This window comes from Callithrix jacchus, chromosome 6, assembly GCF_049354715.1.
Source record: "Callithrix jacchus isolate 240 chromosome 6, calJac240_pri, whole genome shotgun sequence".
NCBI classification, from domain to species: domain Eukaryota; kingdom Metazoa; phylum Chordata; class Mammalia; order Primates; family Cebidae; genus Callithrix; species Callithrix jacchus.
Genome location: NC_133507.1, coordinates 27104963 through 27127847, shown reverse-complemented (window position 1 = coordinate 27127847; position 22885 = coordinate 27104963). Strand labels below are relative to the sequence as shown.

Sequence of the window (22885 nt, the reverse complement as noted above, 5' to 3'; positions counted from 1 at the left end):
TTCATTGTAGCACTATTCTCAATAACAAAGACATGGACTCAGCCTAAATGTTCATCAGTGACAGATTGGATAAAGAAAATGTGGTGCATATACACCATGGAATACTACACAGCCATATAAAGGAAGGAGATCACGTCCCTTGCAGGAACATGGATGGAACTGGAGGACACTATCCTTAGCAAACTAATGCAGGAAAAGAAAACCAAATACCACATGTTCCCACTTATAAGTGGGAGCTTAATGATGAGAACACACAGATACAAAGAGGGGAACAACAGACACTGGGGCCTCCTAGAGGGTGGAGGGTGGGAGGAGGGACAGGATCAGGACGAATAACTAATGGATACTAGGCTTAGGGTCTGGGTGATGAAATCATCTGTACCACAAATCCCCGTGACATGAGTTTACTCCCTTGGCAGTACGTAACAAACCTGCATGTGTACCCCTGAACTTAAAAGTAAAAAAAAAAGACAGTGATGGCAGCAATAGTGACAATAGAGCACTTTGCCAGCCGGCATTTGCTAGGTGCCTGGTGTAAGTCATAGCTTTCTGTGAATTATCTCATTTACTCTTTATTCCAGCCCTGTGAAGAAGCCAGTGTTATTTAACTCTGTCTTATTGATGAGGAAGCTGAGGTTTAGAAAGTAAAGAGTCAGCAGATTGCTCAGAGTTAATCCGCTGCTTAGTGGAGGAGCCAAGATGGGTCCCATGAAGACAGGCTGGTAGGACCCCGAAGCCACGTTTTTAACACCTACACTGGTCTTTGACTAGTTGGCAAGAAGAAACACATAAAATGGCTAGTGAGGTCACATTTTATAAGTGGATTTATATGAGCCAGAGACCTGTGTTCAGGGTCTTTGTCTTTCCATGTGCTGGTTATAGGGTGGGTTGGAAAACGCTCTAAGCTTCAGTGTGCTCATCTGTGAAATGAACATAAAGTTTTTTGCTTTCCTGTCTCCGTGGGCTTTTGCAGGATAAATGAGATGATGGATTTGAAGGCATTCATGTATACAGCAGAGCGGGGGTGACAGGAAGAGGTAAAATTATACAGTTGTCACGGGATGCAGTGAGGAAATGCAAAAGTATGCAGAGTGTAGGGTCTGAAAAGTAACGGAGTGTTTAACAAGACACAGGGCATGTGGCCACACTGAAATAGAGTGGGCGCGGCCTGGTATTAACAAGCAGGACTTCTCAGGACAGGGACAGCATCAGCATAGAAAGGAGCCATGAAAATACCTAGAAAGAGGGGAGCAGAAGATATTTCACAAAAAGGGAAGCGTGTGCACAGAACCTCAGAGATAGGAATGAAAAAGGAATGGTTGGGAGACAGGATGGTTTATTCTGCTGGAGCCAAGACTTGATTTCTCTCGAGTTAGGTGTAGAAAAAGAATGTTTATTACTGTCTGTTGTGTGACAGACAAGCAAGCGCGTCACCTGTTTGATCCCTTTTAAACCATCCCCGTGGTCATGGGGTCCCTCCCTTGGCAGATGTTTGGAAGGTCCAGCAGTGCTAATATCTGCCACCTGGAGGACACAGAATGTGGTGGTCAGGCAGTAGCTTCAAGCCTCATTTCCACCTCTGTAAAAATAAATGCAGCGATAGCTCCCAGCTCATGTGGTTGTGGTGAGGAAGGCAACAGGCACAGCCTGTTTAACATGGGGCCTGAGGTATAATGCAGGCTGAATAGCTCGCGGGTAACAGACAGAAGTTGTTAAGCACTGCTAGGTGCTAAAGTCAGTGAAATGTTTTTTGTCTACATGTCTTTAATCTCTACCAGAAAACCTACAGGGTCAATGCTTGAAATGAATCTCGTTATCTTTAAGTGACTGAGGATTATTAAAGTGGCATGGAGAGAGAAGACAGTTGTGCACGTCGGAGGAGTCCTCCCTTTGTTCCTCTCTCAGCTGCTTCAGTGATGATGATAAGGGTTACTTCATAGAGCATCTACTGTGTGCCAGGCCCTTACTAAGTCCTCACACACAGCATCTCATTTAACCTTGCAAGAGATCTCTGAAAAAAATTTGCTGAGGGCATGAAGTAACATGCCCAAAGTTGCACAGCTAAGTAGGAGAGCCGTAGGTGAAAGTGTCGTTTTACTCCACAGTACATGCTCTTAACTGTTACTGTCTGTTTTTTTGGAGCATGGAGGCTGGTGCTGGATTCAGGGCACAGGAACTTGGTAGTGAGGGATGGTCCCCCAGGGAATAAACATCATGGGGGAAGGTGGTAGCAAGAGGGTCTCTGATACGAGTGAGGCTTCGTCCCGTAAGACCTCCCCACAGTTTTTGCAAGCTGGGAAGAAAGTGAAGTCATTGAGCCTCCACTTCCGCTCCTCCAGTCATAAAGAATCCTGTACTTCCCCAGACATCCTCTTCCATTTTTCATTTTCTCACCGCTCTTCCTGTTGGGAAAATTGTCCCAATACTGAAAATAAAAATGCTGACTGAATTCTCTGAACTAATTAAGCATCTAGGTGATGCAGAACAGCAGAATTGCAAAGCAAGAGAAATGGGCAAAATAAACTTATCCTTAAAAAATGCTTGTACCCACTGCTTCTGCCCCGGTTTCCCAGGCAGAGGATGTTAGAATTTTTTCCCGGCCGAGGGCTTAGACAATTTACAAAGCTCCCTGGGTTCTGCTCATCAGCACATCAGTGCTCTCTGGACTTGGGGTCCTTGGACCCTGCTTGGGGACTGGGATTGGGGGCACCTCTGCTCCCCACCTTTTGTCTCCACTCTGCTGGCTGTCCATGTGCTTTCCAGTGGGGTTTTCACATAAGATGCAATCTATTGTGAAATGCATTCAAATAAAGGATTGACGGAAAAAAATGTTTGTCAGCTGCTGACCTAAGAGGATACCTTTGTCCTCTGGAGCCTGAACAGTGCTTGAAGTAGTTGGAGGGGTGGCCATGGATGACAGTGCCTGGGGAAGACTTAGTGCCTGGCTCCTGCAGGCACAAAGCCCATTTCATTCAGTGGCAAAGGGCTCCTTAGGTTGATGTGAGAGTAGCATGGGCGAGTACACTTGAGCTGTCTTGGGCGCTGTGAAGAAAAGACATCTCATTTAACTTTGTTAAAAGTTGGTTTTGCCCCCTCCACATCCTTCTGAGGATAACGTCAAGGCTTTCTGCTGCCCATTCCTGGACCCAAACAGCTTCCTTCCTGCCTTCAATGACAGTCATGACCCCAGTGGATCAATGTGAGCCCAGGTTTGGCGCTCCTAACCTCTTCTCATTGTAAAGTGATATGGCTAATACCATATGCCCTGCAGCCTTCCAGGTTGACGCTGAGAGTCTTTTGAGATGATGGTGATTATTGTCAGTTCTGGAAATCCGACAGAAATGCAAATGTAAGGGGATACTCTTATAGCCAGAAATGCAAATGTAAGGGGATACTCTTATATTCAGCTCAGAAATGCAGGAAGAGAAAAGGAACAAGAGCATACTTTCAGTGTGGCAAGCTGGGGTTGGGGAGGCACATGGTCTTTTTCGTTCTCCCTTCTCACCTTCCCCTTCCCCTTCCCTTCCTTCTATCCAGCACCTTTTGTGCCAAGCAGTATGTGTTGGGCCCGTCTGCTCCAATGACATGACTGCAGTTTCAATATGTGGTGAAGCTGTTCACCCTCTGGCAACCCAGCACCTTCTGGTGATCACTCATTGCTTTCCCATCCCCCAGCCTGGAAGTATTCTCTCTCCCCAACAAAGGACTAATGAAGACAGGGCTGACCGTGTTGACAGTAGCTGTGTCTTAGGGATGGTGCAAGCTTTGTGCATTTTCTTAGCTTATTTTCCAGTAAAAAAGCACTTGTTTCCCAAACTATTTGCGTACCAGAATAAATATGCAGGTAAAGGAAATTGAAAGTTCCTAATAAGAAAGTGTAATCAGCCTGGGTCTGCCACTTTGTTTGTGCCAATCACAATCTTTTCTTTGTAGGAACTAAAGCATCTCATCCTTGAAGCAGCTGATGGATTTCTGTTTGTGGTGGCTGCTGAGACAGGACGGGTGATTTATGTGTCTGACTCCGTCACCCCTGTTCTGAACCAGCCCCAGTCAGAGTGGTTTGGGAGCACGCTCTACGAACAGGTGCATCCTGATGACGTGGAGAAGCTGAGAGAGCAACTGTGCACCTCAGAAAACTCAATGACAGGTCAGTGAAGCTCCCTTTATGAGGCTGTCTGACTCTAGAAGAAATTCTTTTAGTAAACAGGCCAGGAAGCTGGAGGCCATGAGAAGCTGCCTAAAGGTGAGGGAATATATCTGACTTCAGTTGTGCGATGACTTCATTCACTTGATAACATTAAAAATCCATTCTTAATACATCATCATTTTCTGTATTTTGACTGCAATTAGTGTATGTTACCACTGGAGGCTGTCGTTGACATATCAGTCAGATCCACATGCCCTGTTTGAAGTTTATGCAGCAAGCATGTGACTATCTAATCCTGACCGCAGACATTCATTACCCAGGCCTTAGTTACCTGAAATCGAGTTCCTTCTTGAAACGTTTAAATATAGTCAATTCTACTCATATGTGTTTCTAAAAATCACTGCAGTATACACAGTCATGCAATAAAAACTACAGGGCTTATGGAGAAAAAGTACTTTAGAAGCACAACACTCAAGACTTTGTCAGATAGAAGCAAACATAAAAGCCTATTCTAGGCTGGGTACGGTGGCTCACGCCTGTAATCCCAGCACTTTGGGAGGCCGAGGCGGTGGATCATGAGGTCAACAGATCGAGACCATCCTGGCCAACATGGTGAAATCCCGTCTCTACTAAAATACAAAAATTAGCCGGGCATGGTGGCACATGCCTGTGGTCCCAGCTACTAGAGAGGCTGAGGTGGAAGAATTCCTTGAACCCAGGAGGTGGAGGTTGCAGTGAGCCGAGATTGCACCACTGCACTCTAGCCTGGCGTCAGAGAAAGACTCTGTCGCAAAAAAAAAAAAAACCTATTATAAATGGTAGCACAGCTTTAACATTAAGTGGTTAAGAAAGGCTTACGCTTTACCATGCATATGGCAGTTGAGTTTGAAAATGACCTAAAGTTGACTTATGGAGGTAGTCTCAGAGGGTGTGCTCATTTGTATGTTATTGTGAAATGGTAGTAGGATAGTCATGTGAAATCTGACAAGAGTTTTAACTCCAAATGTGGATGAATGTGGCTAATAACACGCTGTGAACTGAGAGAGCTGACTGATGTCTTAGATATGTGAATCTGGTGTATTTCCATGTGGCTCGGTTCAGCTAGACGCAACTTTCTATGTTCATCTAGTTTTTCTTACAGATAAGCAAATGCAAAATTCACATTATGCTCAGCTTGTTCCTTAATATGTCAGTCACACTGAAACAAATTTGCATTGTTGAAACAAGAGTTATAGAAGTATTATGCCAAAATATTTACATTCTTCTCTGTGACAGATATATTTGTGTTGTCATTCTCTCTGGCTGTATTGTGAGCTGTTGTATTCTCGCTTACTTTTGTGTCTGTCCACAGTGCCCAACTCAGTGCTTTGCCCATAGTAGGCCTTCAGCAGAAGCCTGATGAAGTAGTGAGTGTGTTGTTTATTCTGGTCAGCCCAGGATGCCGTAACAAAATACCACAGAATGGGTTACTTAAACAACAGAAATGTGTTTTCTCAAACATAGTTCTGGAGGCTGAGCATTCAATGTCCTAGTCCAGTTGGCCTGCTATAACAAAATACGATCAACTGAATAGCTTTTAAGTAACAGAAATTTATGTCTCACTAATACGGTTTGGACCTGAGTCCTCACTTAAATGTCATGTTCTATTGTAATTCCCAATGTTGAGGTGGGCCCTGATGGGAGGTGACTGGATCATGGGCATGGTTTCACATGAATGGTTAAGTAACACCCTCTTGGTGCTGTTCTCATGACAGTGAGTGAGTTCTTACAAGATCTAGTTGTTTAAAAGTGCGTAGTACCTCCCCACTCTCTCTCTTGTTCCTGCTTCTACCATGTAAGACACCTGCTTCTCTTCACCTTCTGCCATGATTGTAAGCTTCCTGAGGCCTCCCCAGAAGCCAAGCAGATATCAGCATCATGCTTTTTGTACAGCCTGCAGATGGTGAGCCAGTTAAACCTCTTTTGTTTACAAATTACCCAGTCTCAGGTAAGTCTCCCATTCTTTATAACAATGGGAGAACAGACTAATACACTCACAGTTCTAGAGGCTGGGAAGTCCAAGAGCAAGGCACCTTGGTGTCAGGCAAGGGCCCACTTTCTGGTTTGTAGATGCTGCCTTCTAGCTGTGTCCTCACATGGTGGAAGGGACTAGCTGTCTGTCTGGGATCTGTTTTATGATGGCAGTTAATCACCTCCTAAAGGCCTCATCTCCTAATACTGTCATCTGGGGGATTAGAATTTCAGCAAATGAATCTGGGGAGAGCATAAGCATTCAGTTCCTTGCATTCAACATTGGTATGTCAGCAGGTTAGTTGTCTCCTGAGGCACTTCTCCTTGATTTGGAGATGGCCACCTTCTTGTATTCTCACAACAAGAGTTATAACCAGCCTAAGTGTAGGTCTCTTCTCTGAGTACACATATCTTTTGTGTCCCTCCCTCTTCTGATGAGGACACCAGTCACCATATTAGGGCTTGACCAGATGATCTCATTTAAGCTTAATGATCTCTTTAAAAGTCCTGTCCCCCAAATACAATCACATTCTTGGGTACTGGGGATTAAGACTTCAATATACCAATTGTAGCAGGGAGCACAATTCCACCTATAATAACACTTATGATAAGACTGAGTCAGATGTTGCTGAAAGTGAGAGGTGTACAGCTGTTTCAGAAGGATAGTAATTTTCCCAGTGCTGGTGACCAAACATGTATAAAAGGAGGGAGAAGACAGAGAATGAAGGTGTAAGGACAGTGTCTTTGTCTCCTGGCAGTAAGGTCTGGTGTGCTCGTAAATCAGTGATGCTGACATAGGCTCAGAAAGACTCTCTCTGCTGCCCCACTCTCCTGCCTGAATTGGCAAACTCCATATAGAAAATCCTAAGGGAACACACCTTATAAAGTTAAAAATTTGACAGGGATGTAAAAGGGAAAACCAACCAACCAGGAAATGTTGGTTTGACAGCTGAAATCACCTTCTCTAGAAAGTGCTGTCTTTCCCAGACTTCTACATGTGACCACAGGATGTGGCTTTTGGGAACCCAGTCAAGAGACCCAGCTGGGACAGCTGCCAGGGAAGTGATGGTCAAGGCCGGTCAGGCTCTGGTTAAGGGTGTAGCCAACTGGTTCATCACTGTTGGGTGAACATTTCTGTCCATGTGAAGTCTGAATGTGTCTGGCAGGGTTTAATGAAGCGATGTGAACCACATCTGGACAGAAATGTCCTTGGAGTGGACACTGAGTCACTGGGGCAGTGGAAGGCATCCTCTAGAATGCCAGGGAAGGCCCTGTGAAAGGTGAAGAGCCAGGCCTCTGAGCTCACCTGTTGGCCAGGCTTCTCTTGTGAAGAACAAGATGAGGCTGGAGAAGTGAATTGTTATTCTTAGGGTGGAAGAGAGGAGAGGGACTCTCTCGCAGTCACAGGATGTGATGTGACTTTCCTAGAGCATGCAATAAACCTCGTTGATTCCATGGGGGAGAGCTTGGAAGAGCTCCCTGAAACTGGGCTGGTACTCAGACAGGCATTAGGGTTTTCCTGGTGCCCAGGACAGGGCTGCAGTGGGTTTCATCTGTCACCAGCCCAAGCGTAGGTGTAATTTTAAAATTGTATTAAAAGGCCTCAGGTGTGATTTAACTCCTTCAATTATCAGACTAGAGTCTCTCAAACCCTCCTGTCCTTGGACTTGTGTGGTTTTAGGCCTGGAAAGAGGTGACATGGTCACCTTTGGGAGAGTCAGGGTGGAAGGGTGTTGAGGCAGGGAGCCAGGCAGGCCGGATCGAGTGGGGATGGCTTAACTAGGGCAGCCTGACCTCCTTCCCCAGTGGAGTCTCCTTCCTCTGATCCTCTCTCAGGAGTGATTTGATGCCTCATTTGTTGGACCTGTAGGGTCACCTGTACTGAATGTGTGGAGGTTTATATGTGCATAGGATAAGAAACTTGACTGCACTGGGGCCTGCAGACTCCCATGCTGGCTTGGGGACCCCAGAAAATCAATGTGCTTGCAAAGAGTTGCAGCATCTGGGGTGATGGTGATGGTGATGGTGGAGTTTTTTGTTGAATTAAGTTTTTTCCTAGCTGGCGGGATGGTGATAAACAGTGGGTGAAAAGTTATATGCAGTCTCCTTAGAAACATCATGGAGTGATGTGGGTCAGTGTCAGGATCTGACTTGTCTGTGAATGAAATCGAATTTATGGCTAGTGGAACGAGTACTGGAAAGGGAGTTGGGAGCTTTTGTTCCGGTTTTCACTTTGTGATCTTGGCAAAGTGACTCTTTTTCTCTCACCCTGATTCTCCTTATCTTGACCCAGGAAATTTCTAAGTCTCCTTCCAGCTCTGATTCTACTCTTTCCCTCAAGGCCTCATCCACCAATATAAGAATTGGAGGCAGATTGGAGGAGGGGGACTAGTGAAAAACCCAAGAGAAGCTACTCCGAAGGCTCAGGGCTGTGAGCCCAAGCCCCTGTTGCCCGTTCATGGGGGACCTGCTGCATTGCTGATGAGCAGCACACACAGAAGAGGGATGGCATTGGCCCTGGAAGCTCGAAAGCCACCCAGAAAGTGTGTCCCTTCCCCAGGACTCAAATCAGCAGTGGTTACAGGTGGACACTGCTAAGTGCTTTTACTTTCACCAAAAGAGGAGCCCCACTCTGCTCAAGCACTTGTTTTGACAGGCAGGCCACAGGGATCGGCTGTATCAAGCTGAGGAACTGGATACACACCTGGGAAACTCTCCATGAACACTGCCTGGGGAGGGCCCAACTTGCCCTTTGTAGGGGTGATTGGGATGTTGAGGACCCCGAGGGTTGTAGGGGCCCCAAAGGGCCAGGTAGGGGAGCCAGTGTCTTCCAGAGACTCTGCTTCCAGAAAAGAGGCTGTAAAGCCAGCCTGGGTTTAATTGATAAAACCACCTCCCAACTGCCTTGAGTGAAAAAAGAATTGGTGTAAAGGAGCACTGCCAGCTTCAGGCATAGAAAGATCCAGGTGATGAAACACAGCTAGCAAAACAATAGTCAGTCTTTATGATTTGTAGATTTCCTACTGACCAATTCACCTTCTAGGCAGAACTTACCTGTGACCCCAGACGTGAATGCTCATGGAGCCTTTGTGGTATTGGTCGGCATGTGCCAAGCGGCAAAAAAACGGAGTCACCTGATGTGCATGTTCCCAGCTGAAGTTGAACAAGGGGACGTTTCCCTCTGCCTTGTTTTGGCTCATACTGTGAACAAGTGTCCTTTTCATGCTCTATTTGGGGCCGCATTTTTTGCATTTGTGTGTCTTTTCTTGGTGACTTCGCTGTTTCGGATGGTCCCTGAGTGCTGTGCTGAAGCTAGTGTTCTGCAGCCCGGGATGGGTGTGATGAGCCTTACAGAGGAAGCGGGCGTTTTAGATGAGCTTTGTTTGGGCATGAGTTACCGTGCTGTTGGCTGTGAGTTCAATGTTAATGAATCAACAACATATGTTAAATAGGTATCTTTAGACAGAAACATACATGAAACAAGATTACTTACTGATCAGTGGACAAGAACGTTATAAACAAGAGGTCTGCAAAAACGGAATCCCCTTAGAAGCATCGGTTTCGTATTTGATAATTCAATGTTCTCAGCAACTCTATAGGACATAGCTACCTTGAATAATGAGGACTGACTGTATATTCTTTTTTCTCCATCTCCTGGCTTTGCTTTCCTCTGAGCAGGGTTGATTCTCAGGAAGGCTCTCCTCACATGGCAACAAAAGTGTTTACTAGATGCGTTGGGCTCACAGTTTCCTGGCTCCCACAGCCCCAGCAGAACCTGGGTGCCTTCCTGCTGTGATTGCAGCAGACATCCCGGGCCTGGCTTTCTTGGCTCATTTGGGTCCACCTGCCCTGCCCTTCACTGGTCCTGACAGCCAGGGAGACCAAGCCAGGATGTGAGGTCAAACTGCCTCTCTACCCAAGGCACTTGGATTCAGAAGTTGGGAAGATAAGATTCTCTCTCGGAGGAAGTCAGATGCTGTCACTGAAAGAAGGAAGAGATGGTGGGCAGGCAGGCAGCAGGCAGGCACTGGTCCAGGAGAGCCGGCCTCAGTGGTGTCAGAGGGGCTCCTTATGGGGAACGATGAGTGGTCTGCAGAGTGGAAAATGCCTTTTCCTCTCACCAAGAATGCTTGGATGTTCGGGTTACAGGATTCTGAATAGAAGATGGAGCTAAATTCACCTGGCTAATTTTTAATTTTTTTTTTTTTGTAGAGACAAGGTCTTGCTCTGTCACCCAGGCTCAAGTGTGGTGGCGCAATCATAGCTCACTGCAGCCTCTTTTGAGCCCAGAAGGGGCTCAAAATGTCAGGCCTGGAGGTCCCGGGATCAGATGGAAGTGGTGCCAGGGAGGGGCCCCGGAATTAATGATTGTGGATATCTGAGTGGCCTGAAACCCAGCTCTCTGCAGGGAAGGAGAGGAGCAGAGGAGAGGCCCAGGGCATTCCAGGTAATAGCAGAGCCTCCGACTGTAACCAGATATGCTCAAGAGGTGGGGTTCAGAGAGCCAGCAGGGAGCAGCAGAAGCAGCTAGGCAGGGGCCACCCAGGAGAGTGAGCAGATTCTTTGTGCCTTCCGGTGGCCTTTCCTAGGTTCACTCCTGTGACTGTTGAACTCTGGAGAGCCTCCATCCTGGTGAGCAGAACTGGAGGCGCCTTGTGGGTGACCTCAAGCACTGCCCTGGGTGGGGACCGCCTGGCTGCCCGGGCTGGGAAGCGGATGTGGACAAGGATGACCCACGGACTCTTCAAGGCAAGGTTGATTTGGCCTGTTTCCCCTGCATTCCACTTCCGTGGCTCTGTTTCTGCTGGACTCTTCCTGCATTCAGAGAATTGGGTCAGCATTATGGTTCAGTGTAGGAAATAACTTCAAAATACAGCTGTCCAACAGCAGAGGAAGGTGCCAGAAAAGGCCAAATTCCTCTCTCCTTCCTTCCCTCCCTCCCTCTCTTCCTTTCTTCCTTCCTTCCTTGCTTCCTCCCTCCCTCCCTTCCTCCCTCCCTCCCTCCTTCCCTCCCTCCTTTATTCCTTTCTCCCTCCCTCTCTTTCTTCCCTCCTCCCTCCCTCCCTTTCTTCCTTCCTTCCTTCCCCCTCTCTCCCTCCTTCCTTCCTTCCTTCCTCCCTTCTCCCTCCCTCCCACTTCCCTTTCTTCCTTCTTTCCTCCCTCACTCCCTCTCTTCTCTCCTTCCTTCCTTGCTTCCTTCTTCCCTCCCTCCCTCCCTCCCTTCCTCCCTTCTCCCTCCCTCCTTCTTTCCTTCCTTCTTTCTTTCTCTCCCTCTCTCTCTCTTTCTTCCTCCAGTCACTACTTAGTTTATTCATCCGTTCGACAAATACCTGCCTTGCATGGCTGTAGAAAGGTCATGTGGGGTGCAGCTTACCTTGTGATCCACCTCTCCTTCCCCTATCACGTATATGTAAGAGTCCCCAGCTGTTGTTGAATGAATGAATCCCCATTTGCCAACCATTCCAGCCCAGATTCTTTGTGATAATTTGCAGAGAGCCCAAGCCAGATTGGTCCCCAAGGGGTCTGGCTGGAAAGTTCCTGTGCATGATTCACATGTCCCAATCAGCTGTGATTAAGCTTTCCTATCTCCCTGAGAGCTTCGTGGAAATCCAGAGATACTTTCAGCCTTGGATCACAGGATTTGGCCCAGCTGTGGTCTGGGCACAGAGAGCAGCTCACAAGAACAGCCCACCAGGGAGCCATTTTCAGCTAGTTCTGCAGTTCTGCTCATATACCTTTCATCAGGCTGCCTTTCCATGAGAGTTTAAAGATGGTGCATTCACTGAAGAGTCTCCCTGCCTGTCTGAGAGAGAGGACATCTGTGGGACACTCGGTGAATGTTGTTTTTATTCTTCTCATTAAACGGCAACAGCTGGGTGGGTGGCTCACACCTGTACTCCCAGCACTTTGGGAGGCTGAGGCAGGAGGATTGCTTGTGTTGAGGATTTTGAGACCAGCCTGAGCAATATAGTGAGACCTTACCTCTACAAAAAAATTTTTAAAAATTACCTGGGGGTGGAGTTGTGCACCTGTATCACCAGGTTCTCAGGAAGCCAAAGTGGGAGGATCCCTTGAGCCCAAGAGGTCAAGGTTGCAGTGAGCTGAGGTCGTGTCACTACACTCCAGCCTAGGTGACGGAGCGAGACCCTATCTCTAAATAAATAAATAATAAATACCATAACAGTGAAATATTAATAATTATAATTAATTATTTTACTGTTTTAGAGACAAGGTCTCACTACATTGCCCAAGTTGGTCTCAAACTTCTGGCCTCAAGCAATCCGTCAGCCTCATCCTCCCAAATAGCTAGGACTACAGGTGTGCACCACCATGCCTGGCTAATTTTTAAATTTTTTTTATAGAGACAAGGTGTCGTTCTGTCATCCAGGTTCGAGTGCAGTGGCACAGTCATAGCTCACTGCAGTCTCTCTTGAGCCCAGGAGGGGCTGAAGCATCTTTCCCACCTCAGCTTCCCAAGTAGCTGAGACTACAGGTGGGCGTCACTGCATTCGGCTAATTTTTAAATTTTTTTGTAGAGATGGGGTCTTGCCCAGGGTGGCACTGCTCCCATCTCAGCCTCTCAAAGTGCGGGGATTACAGGCATGAGCCACTGCAGCCCATCATCTTGCATTTTTCTAGCATGTTCACCTACTTCAGTGGATACCAACCCCCATTGCACATTAGCATCAATCACCTGGGGAGATTTGATAAATACACTTGCCCAGGATTTGGGGAGAAAACTGGGCACTGGTGTTTTGTTAAACCTTCCCAGGTGGTTTTGATGCACAGGGAGGGTCGAGTACCATTTGTCGTCTGGGCCCTCATCGGGGTCCTGTGCATGGGAATTATTGGCCCCATTCCCCAGGTCAGGAGTGTGAGGCTTGAAGTTACAGAGACGTTTTCAGGGTCACATACCTGAGGCCAAACAGCTGCTACAAAGTAGAGATCATAGTCAATGACGAAGAATAAGTTTATTGCCTTTGGGGCATCTGGATACAAAAAGAGTCTTGTCATGACCCAGTATCCCTGGGGCACCAGGAGCCAGAACAGTGTTCAGTGGGGTTTGGGCATATGAGTGAATAGCCTCAAAGCTCCAAGACTAAGGCAGATGCCCCAGGGGTCTCTGGGATCATGCATAGTCTAGTGCAGCACTTCTCAAAGTGTGGTACTTAGACCAGATGCATGAGCATCATTTGTGGATTTGCTGGAAATGCAGATTCTCCCCCACTGAATCAGAAGCCGTGAAGGCCCAGCGATCTGTATTTTCACCTCCTTTCAAGTCATCGTGATGCATATTAAAGTTTGAGAACCACTGCCTTAGTGAAACTATCCTGGGATTTCCTATCAAGTCATCTGGATTGAGTCTGCTGTTACTCTTGGCCTTGCCAAGCTCTTTGATCTCCGAGTTTAGCTTTCCTCCTCAGAAAGATGGGGGATCTATGACTTTGTGAAATGTCTTATTACTCGTAGAGCTCCATGCACATGTTGGTTTTGGTTTACTTGGGAGGTGAACCCTGGTAAGCTCTGTTATGTGTGTTTCATGGGGACACTGCACGTGCATCCGTGAGGTGCAGAGAGCTTCTCAGAGATGCGGAATTGCAGGTCCCATCCCAGGCCTATTGAATCAGGATGTACATTTTAATAGAATTCCCAGGAACGTATATACTTAGATGCACATTATAGTTTGAGAACTGCTGAACTAAAGAATTTAGCAAATTGTGTTTATGCTGGGGGCTGCTTGCAGCAGCCTGGGTCGAGGGCATCCTTTGGTAGCCAGGACTGGCATGAAGTGATCGAATCTGCCCCAGTGACTCAACTGCCAACTTGTGTTTGCACAGCCCTCAGGCGACAGACCAGGCCTTTGTGGGGAGCAGCTAGAAGACTAGCTCTGTGGGTTTGCTGTGCCCTCTAGCTTACTATCTAGGGCAGAGGCTGACTAGGCATAGGTGTATGGCAGCATAGCAGCCTATAGCAGCCTTGGGAACCTCACTGTGCAAGCCCGTACATCCCCAGCTCTCCACCGGGGTCAGCACAAAGTTTGCAGGTTAGCAGGAGGCATCCTCCACTGCGGAACAGGAGGAGAGCATGGAGCTGCTAGCATGCTCATCCTGTCACCCTGGGAAAACACAGGCTAGAGCAGGAAGAAACGCAGTTATACGTGATGCCGCAAGGGACAGCATGCACCTCCTGGAATGTGTGTTCCTGGGAAAATAGCTGCCAGTTGTCTATATGCAGCCTCAGCCTACCCAAGGCAGCTGGGCCTTCTTCCTGACACTTTGCAAAAGAGGGCAAGGACAGACTGTTGGACACAGCCCTGTGGTGGAGTCCTTCAGTGGAAGAATGTCAAGCAGATAATTGGTCCCCCAGGGGTCCTGTGAATGATACAGTCCCCCCTTGGGGTATCAGTTCTGGAAGAAGATGGCCCATTTCCAAGTGTCAGTCATGAAGGTAACTTCATAAAAACTATACTTTCAAATATATGGCTTATTTTCTTTGGACTACCCGAACTTAGTCTTTGGACTAATGCCAGAATCTGAATCCTGAACACATTCAGCAGTCCATTTCTGTCATATTAGGTAACATAGATAAATGTGGCAAAAAAAAAAAAAAACTACACTTGATTTTATCTCAACTATTAACACTATTATTGAGTTTCTGTTGTTTGAAATAGAAATAAAGCATTTTTATGGCAAGAAAAGCATGTTTATTTGACTTAGGCCCCTTGGAAATTGCCCAGTTGTGTGTAGTAAACACTTAAGCTGCCGGAAAAAGCATTTGGGGTAAGTTGCCAGAGGTGCCTGGGAAATGCACGTGAGAGTGAAATCTGAGAATCGCTAGCTGGTTGTTTTTTGTATGTTCACAGTGACTTTCCCACTAGAAAACGGAGCCTCCTCAGATCTGTTATCCCAGATGTTTCTTTGGAGCCAGTTCAGTTCTTTCTCGTTGTTAAATATTTATGCAACCTGCCTGTTTTGCTTCATGACATGCAGAGCATGGCTGATGCTGCTGAACTGTTTGTGTCTTTTTCTCATATTTTATGTTGAAAGATATTCCATGAATCTGGACAGATTTCCAACCCGGGCTGCTGGGTTCATTATCGCTTTTGTGTCACAGCAGATAAAGGAGTCAGAGTGGTGTTTTTGCACACGTTGCAGACTCTGGCTGGAAAGCTTGCCTCCCTGCACACAGTGAGTTCCACCAGCTGTGTGTGCTAAGGAGTGGTGGTCGCGAGGGGTGTATGAGGCTGTAGGGAGGCAGCGGGAGAGTGGAAGAATCCCTGTACTTGGAGTCAGATGGAACTGCTGACAGTTACAGTCCATGGCCTTTACCTTGGGTGAATGACTTAACCTCCCTGAGCCACAGTTTTCTCGCTTTCTGGCTTGTAAATGCTGACAGCGATGCATCTCCTACAGAGCTGCTTTGAAGCAGGCATGCAATGACACATGGGATAGAATTAATGATTGTGTTTGGGAATTGTAGAGAGTCCATTCATTTTTTTTTAATAACTGCAGATTCTATTTAAACCCTACTATAGATCAGTGGTTTTCCTAACTTTCCATCTTGCCCTGCTCTATTTGTCTTCTTAGCTCTCTAAAATGTGTCTTAGGATTTTGGAAGTGTTGTTGAGGGAAGATGTGCAGGCCCTGACGTTTGTTAGTTTTGCCGCCTTACAAAACAGTGACGTGTGCTTGAGACTCTCCATTGCAGGCTCAGGTAGAGGAGTGGGAAGAAAGAGGAGGCCAGGTGCGGTGGCTCATGCCTGTAATCCTAGCACTTTGGAAGGCCAGGGAGGGTGGATCACGAGGTCAGGAGATCAAGACCATCCTGGCCAACATGGTGAAACCCCATCTCTATTAAAAATATTAAAAATTAGCCAGGCGTGGTGGTGCGTGCCTGTAGTCCTAGCTAATTGGGAGGCTGAGGCAGGAGAGTCTCTTAAACCTGCGAGGCGGAGGTTGCAGTGAGCCGAGATCGCACCACTGCACTCCAGCTGGATGACAGAGCGAGACTCCATCTCAAAACAAAATAAAACAATAACAAAAAAGAGGCACTTACTGTTTTCTCTGTCTTTGTTCTATGGATTCATCCATTCATCCGCATGTATTTAGTGAGTACTAACTTTGTGCAAGACACCGTACTGAGTGCTGGGGATCTGGTGATGAATGAAACTGATGTGGCCTGGCTCTCATGGAGTTTACAGTTTAGTGAGGAAAAGAGACACCAAAGAGATAATCACACCTAACACACTGTGGTAGGTGTGGAGGAAAAAGCCAGGAGGGTAACAAGAACAAACAATATGGGACGGGGCATATCTGGGCAGGCTGGAGAAGGCCCCTGTGAGTGACTGATGCTGGGTGAGAACTGGCAAGGAAGCAGAAGGCAGCCAGGTGAGGAGGTGGTGAAGGGTGGGGAGAGCGGACGCTGACTCCAAAAGCAGTCGCAGACCACTGAGGATTTTAACTGGAGGAAGCCCAGGATCCGTGTTAGATGTGAAACGCTCACTCTCCTGACAGAGTGGAGAACACATCGTAGGCCGACCAGTCAGGTTTGGGGTATTCAACATTAGAAGGATGCTAGGTTATCCTCGCAAGGGCTGATGCAGGCTTGGGTTGGGGAGGAGTATAGTTTCCTCCAGCTGCCATAGCAAATGACTACAAACTGGGCAGCTTAAAACCATGGGAATGTATTATCTTGCCATTCTGGAAGCCGGGAGTCCAAAATCCAGGTGTCAGCAGCCGAGTCAGTTCTTTCTGCAGGCTCTGAGAGAGAACCCATTCCGTGTCTCTCTCATAGCTCTGGTGGTAGCCGACAATCCTTGCCATTCCTTGTGGACACATCAGTCCGATCTCTGCCTCCATCATAATGTGGCATTTTCCCTTTGTGTCTGGGTCCAAGTTTCCCTCTTCTGCTAAGAATACCTGTCTGTGTTAGATTAGGGCCCACCTTAATCTAGTATGACCTCATTTTAACTTGATTCTGTCTACAAAGACCCTCTTTCCAAATAAGGTCACAGGTGCAGGCTGTGAGTGGACATGAATTTGGGGCAGGGCATGGTGGGAGACACTAACGCCCAGGACAGTTTGTAACAGTGGAGATGGAGGGAAGTGGTTAAATTCAAGAGATATTTAGGCAGTGAAACCAACAAGGGAGTGGATCCCCTCACTCTAGTTCTTTACCCAAATAGTGTTTTAAAAAGCTGATAGCTAGGGTCTTTGGTGACCTTGTTGCTGCATTTTGTTCTCATTGTCGGATCTTTTCTAGTAGAAGTGAGTTTAACAGCGGGGAGGACGAGAGGCACCTCCTCGGCATCCCTGACCTGTCATGTTGACTGAAGCCCCAAAATCCACCACTTCCTTTGATGCTTATGCATTCACTGATGGATCCCTTGGACCCACCAGCTTATTTCTGTAGATCAGCTTGGGTGCAATGCAGAATGTGCTCAGTGTGCCCTGCTGGGAGGTAGGAATAATCACTGCTGTTGATTTTTTATCATCTATGCAGCGAGTCAGCAGAGATGCAGCCCCAGGAACGGTCTTCCAGGCTGTGGGTGGTGTGGATTTGATTTGCCCCATGCTCCCATTCAGGTGTGAGTGTGGATACAGATTGAGCCTTGCTGTATCGATTCCTCTGCTTCACCTTCCTGCTCTATTCCTCTTCATTTCTTTCCAGATGGGGCCACTCATGCTCACCCCTCATCCATCTGAAGTAGGCTGAAGCCACCCCAGGTGGGACAGAGCAGCATTTCCCCCTCTTCCTCTCCACACCTCCCTGATATAGCAGGGCTTGGAATTCGGTCACTCTGCAGACCCACACAGGCAGTTTGATTATTCAGGGCTGCCCCCCGCTGTATTTCTTCCTGCTTCCATCCCTCCCAGCCCTGAGCCAGGGTTTCCCTCTCTCTTCACCTGCCTTTGTCCTGACCTGATTCATCCTTTCATGCCTGAGTCCTGCCCGCCTCCGCTTGCCTTGGGCCAGACCTGCCCCTTCATGCTGTCCATGTGGACAGCAGCGAGCCAGGCACAACCCAGAGCCGAGGTCAGGACTGCTTTGTGCTGAGAGCAGCGGTAGGTCGCCACACTGAGGGTGGGTTCAAATGGGGTGCATAGAGGGGTCCAGGCCAGGAACCGATGCCGGAGAGGGTGCAGGAAGATGGGACAGAATGTCTGAGTGAGAAATAAGCAATGCACATCTAGGAGTTGAGAGGTTTGGCCCCCAGCTCAGGACATAGTCTGTGACTGACACCTGGCCCATCCAGGCCTGGCTCTGCAAGGTACAAGTTCCGTTTCCAGATGTTGGACTTCGCGGCGGGTGCTTGACCACTGTGCCTACATTTCCAGAGGCTTCCTTTATCATTGCACCCTGAAACAAAGCAGGGCACCCGTCCCCTCACCAGCCTTCTTCCTCTTCCTGACCTTGTCTTCCAGGTCTACGGACCTATCATGCTTTTTTCAGGGCAACAACTTCTTAGGGAAGGGATCTAAAACAGAAGCGTACCTGGGAATGGCAAAGGCTGGAGGAGGAGACTTGCCTAGTAATGTCACTGAATGACTGGATTTTCCATGCATGGTAAATATTTCTTTGTAAGAGAAGTAACTGAGAGGACACAGCCTCATCAGCACAGGGCTTACAGGGAATCAGGGAGGCCACTGGGGATACAAGCAGAACAGCCCTCACTGTGAACCTTGCGTGCATTTTATTTACACATCCAACTGGATTTTCCCCTTTGGCATTAGAGAACAAGCTGCTTCCCTCTAAACAAGATTCTGTGGTCGAGGGAGCTCTCCAGCCTGTGTCTGAGCTAGGCTGCTGGGAATCAGGAAGTTAGGTTTGAGAAGCAGGGAGAGGTGGTCTGCAGGATCCGGGCCTTTCCTAGCTCACCATAACAGTGTGTCTCTGTCCTGGATAAAGAGGGAGTAGGAGGTTAAAGCTGTCTTCAGTGGCTCAACATACATATTTTCCATCTCATCAGAAATGTATGGAATCAACTTTAGAATGCTAAATCTTGCTTTAAATTCACGCAGAGATTTATCCATGTAACACTGATGTGCGTCTTTATAACACTGAAAGTCACCTCCTGAAGACTGGTTCCTACGTTTTCATTTTTGTATCATGGCTTTTCTTGAAACAAGGCATACCCAAATGACACCTGAAAAACATTTATTACAGCTTTGTAGATAAGTTTTTAAAATTCCCAGCCCTTAAAACAGTGGTTCTCAGCCTCAGGGTGCATAAGAATTCTGTTGGTTCTTTTAAAAATTCAGATGCCAGGACACACTCCATTTCTGTGAACTTGACTATATACTGTGGTGAAGTTCAGGCATCTGTCTTTTCACAAGCTACCGTGATGATTCATTCCAGTGTGGTCCATTCTATTGCTCCCCAAAGCGACCCCTGCCAAAAAAACTCACACATATAAAATAAAATAAAGTAATACAAGCTAATTTGTCTTTTATCTAGGAGATAAATTTCAGGAAGATAGTTTCTTAATTTACTACCATGAAAACCCAGAATGTTAAAAATGTAATCAGCAACACACTGAAAAATGTGCAGCACTTGGCATTTTAAGTCTCCTTTGAAAAAGTCTTGATTTCCTAATGAAGTATCTTTTAGCCTAACTTTTATGTTCAGGAAATCAATTGACAAAGACTTTTTTCTTCCTTCTATAACCGGAAACTACAACAAAAATAACCTAGACGTACTATTTTTTTAGGCAGATATAATTATTTTGAGTTACTTTGGGGTGCTTGAAAAGACAGATTGAATCACTGCTTCTTGCTGGTATGATTTAGATTTCAGTAATCGTCTCACGTGATAGTCATATTTTGTAATATTTTGGTTAAAAATAGCTTTGTTGCAAAAACTCCAGCATGAACAAGAAAATAAAATAGTTTCCTTTAGCTTCACCAAAGACAGACAGTTTTCCCTCCGAAATGTCGTGACTCATGCCACGTGGCTAAATAAAAACGCACAGATAGCACTGATCTTTCCTGTTTATTGCTTTTTTAGTAGAAGCTAATTAAGGAAAACATCTGCATCCAGTTTTCCCTTTATTTTTGTAGATTCTTTTCTTCTGCTCCAATGCAAACCTCCCCAGCCAGTCGTTTGCTCAGGCAGTGATCTGATAGATGGCTTTCCGTTTTCTCCGTTTGGGCGATGACATAAATTACTCTCCAGTGAGCTATTTACAATGCCATTCTTTCACCTTGAGCTAAGTGCATGCACTCTAAGGACCTGAACTCACAAGAGCTCTGTATCATGAGGGTCACACAGGCTGACTCTTCTCTCAGTTCTGCAGCTCCCTCCATAACAGGCCTGTGAAGTGCCCACTGGCTTCTTTTTGAATACCTGCAGTGGCGGAGCTGGCCACCTCAGAAGATAGCCCTTTCTACGTTCGAACATTGCACTTGTACTCGGGTTGAAGTTACCCCCGGTAATCCCTGCCATCACCTTAGACAGCACAGCTCATGTGGCTTTGTAGGGCTGGGAATCGGAAGACGTGTGGACTCACCAACTGCCATGGTGGGGAGTTAAGGGCATGGACTCTGCCTGGGTTTGAGTCCTCATTTCCCTGCTGACCAGTTGGGTGATCTTGGACAGGGTACAGGGATCCTCCCTGAGCCTCCAGTTCCTCATCAGTGTTGGTAGGAGGATGGTGCCTGGCACAGCCTGGGTATTCCATAAATGCTTGTCACCTTTTTATTTTCCCCAACTGAAGGCACCTTTGTCTTAGGTGGTATTCTCAAGACGTGAAGCCTGGTCAGGGATTCATGCACACATTTTTGTGAGCACTCTCAGGAGAAAGTGGTGAGAGAGAAGCTGGTAGGTCAGGACGGGTCAGAAGAGAAGCCAGGCAAAGATGCGGTTCCGGGGAGTCTAGCTTCAACCTGATCCACTGACTCCATGTAAGTTGCACACAGAGTCAGTCCCTCCTTGAGGCAAGGGAGTGGGTTTTTGCAACCCTGTCCCAGTCAGTTATTGGTCACAGGTCTTGAGGGGTGGGTGTGACTCCTAGACAGCTTCAGGCCATGTGGCTTCAAGGAGAAGCTATAGAGAAGATGCAGGTGTGAGCCATCAGCTGAAGAACGTGCAGCAGCTAGGGGAGGACCCAGCAGTCAAACTGATGTAAGATCCAGGGGATCCGGGTGGGACATCTGCAATGTCTACTGCAGCCCATGGAAGAAGTGTCCAGCAGCTGCATGAGTGGAGCTGGCCGCAGGCTGGCCACCAGAGCAGCTGAGGCTTACCCAAATAACCTGACAATGCAAAGAGCCCCTTCATGTGGATGTGGGCCCCACCCCACAGTCGCATCTCTCCTTGGGGCTGCCCACAGCCTTGCCCAAGATTGAGGCCAGCCACTAGGGCTTGGCCACCAGGTCTTCACTGATGAAGGGGAAACCTTTATGGGAGGCGAATTGCATGTCTTATTTTAAGTCAACAGATAGTTAGCAGCATGTGTCACTGTGCTAGAAACGAAGATGCAGCAATGCATGAAACTGTGGTCACCATCCGTCATGGAGCTTTACCCCAGGAAATGGACAAACAAGCAGTTAAATAATGAGTATAGAGTTAAATTGGTGGCATGTTCTGAAGAAAAAGAACAGGAGGCTATGGGACAGGAGAAGGGACCCTAATTTACATGTTAGAGGCAGTGGGAAGAGTGGAGCAGGGAAATGCCTCTGAGGAAGTGACAGGATGTGATTGGGATCAAAATGGAAGGATATGAATGGGAATTAGCAATCTGTGGGGTGGCGGGGGAGTGGGATCAAGAGCTTTCCTAGTCATGGTAATAGCACACCAACAGGCTCTGGGTAAGGGAAGGTATTAGTGGGTCTGGGGATGTGAGGAAGGTTGTTAGTTTTCATGCTGTTGATAAAGAGATACCTGAGACTGGGAAGAAAAAGAGGTTTAATGGCCTTACAGTTCCACAAGGCTGAGGAGGCCTCACAATCATGGCAGAAGGCAAGGAGGAGCAAGTCACGTCTTACATGGATGGTGGCAGGCAAAGACACAAGTGCTTGTACAGGAAACCCCTTTTCATAACCATCAGCTCTCATGAGACTTATTCGCTATCATGAGAACAGCTCCTATGACACATGGGGATTCAAGATGAGATTTGGGTGGGGACACAGCCAAACTGTATCAGCCATGCAGTGAGATGAGGGGGAAAGGTCAGACCAGGAACAGCCACAGAGAACCGTTATGCACTTGGAATTTACTCTTGGTGCAAAAAGTAGTCCCTGAAAACATGTTAACTTGATTCAATTTGCATGAAAAAAAATTTTTTTTTGAGACAGAGTTTCGGTCTTGTTACCCAGGCTGAAGTGCAATGGCGCGATCTCAGCTCACCGCAACCATCACCTCCTGGGCTCAGGCAATTCTCCTGCCTCAGTCTCCTGAGCAGCTGGGATTACAGGCATGCGCCACCATGCCCAGCTAATTTTTTGTATTTTTGGTAGAGACGGGGTTTCACCATGTTGACCAGGATGGTCTCAATCTCTTGACCTTGTGATCCACCCGCCTCGGCCTCCCAAAGTGCTGGGATTACAGGCGTGAGCTACCGCGCCTGGCCTCAATTTGCATTTTTATACATAAAGGCTGTTCTGGTTGCTGGAAGGGAAATGGGTTTTTGGGGGTGGATCCAAGGGGAACTAATATTTACCTACTATGTGAAATGACTTCATGGATACATCTCATTTACTTCTCAGGGCAGGCTTTTTTTTTTTTTTT

The 22885-nt window shown here is 47.2% G+C and overlaps 1 protein-coding gene across 14 annotated transcripts in view; it reads left to right on the top strand.

Moving 5' to 3' along the window:
• ARNT2 (aryl hydrocarbon receptor nuclear translocator 2) overlaps positions 1-22885 on the top strand; it is a 186681-nt gene that overhangs the window by 63094 nt on the left and 100702 nt on the right. For all 14 annotated transcript variants that reach the window (XM_017973327.4, XM_078326913.1, XM_008998512.5 and 11 more), the window contains exon 5: positions 3934-4147. In XM_017973327.4, the coding sequence (XP_017828816.2) occupies positions 3934-4147 (214 nt within the window). The remainder of the gene's footprint in view (positions 1-3933; positions 4148-22885) is intronic.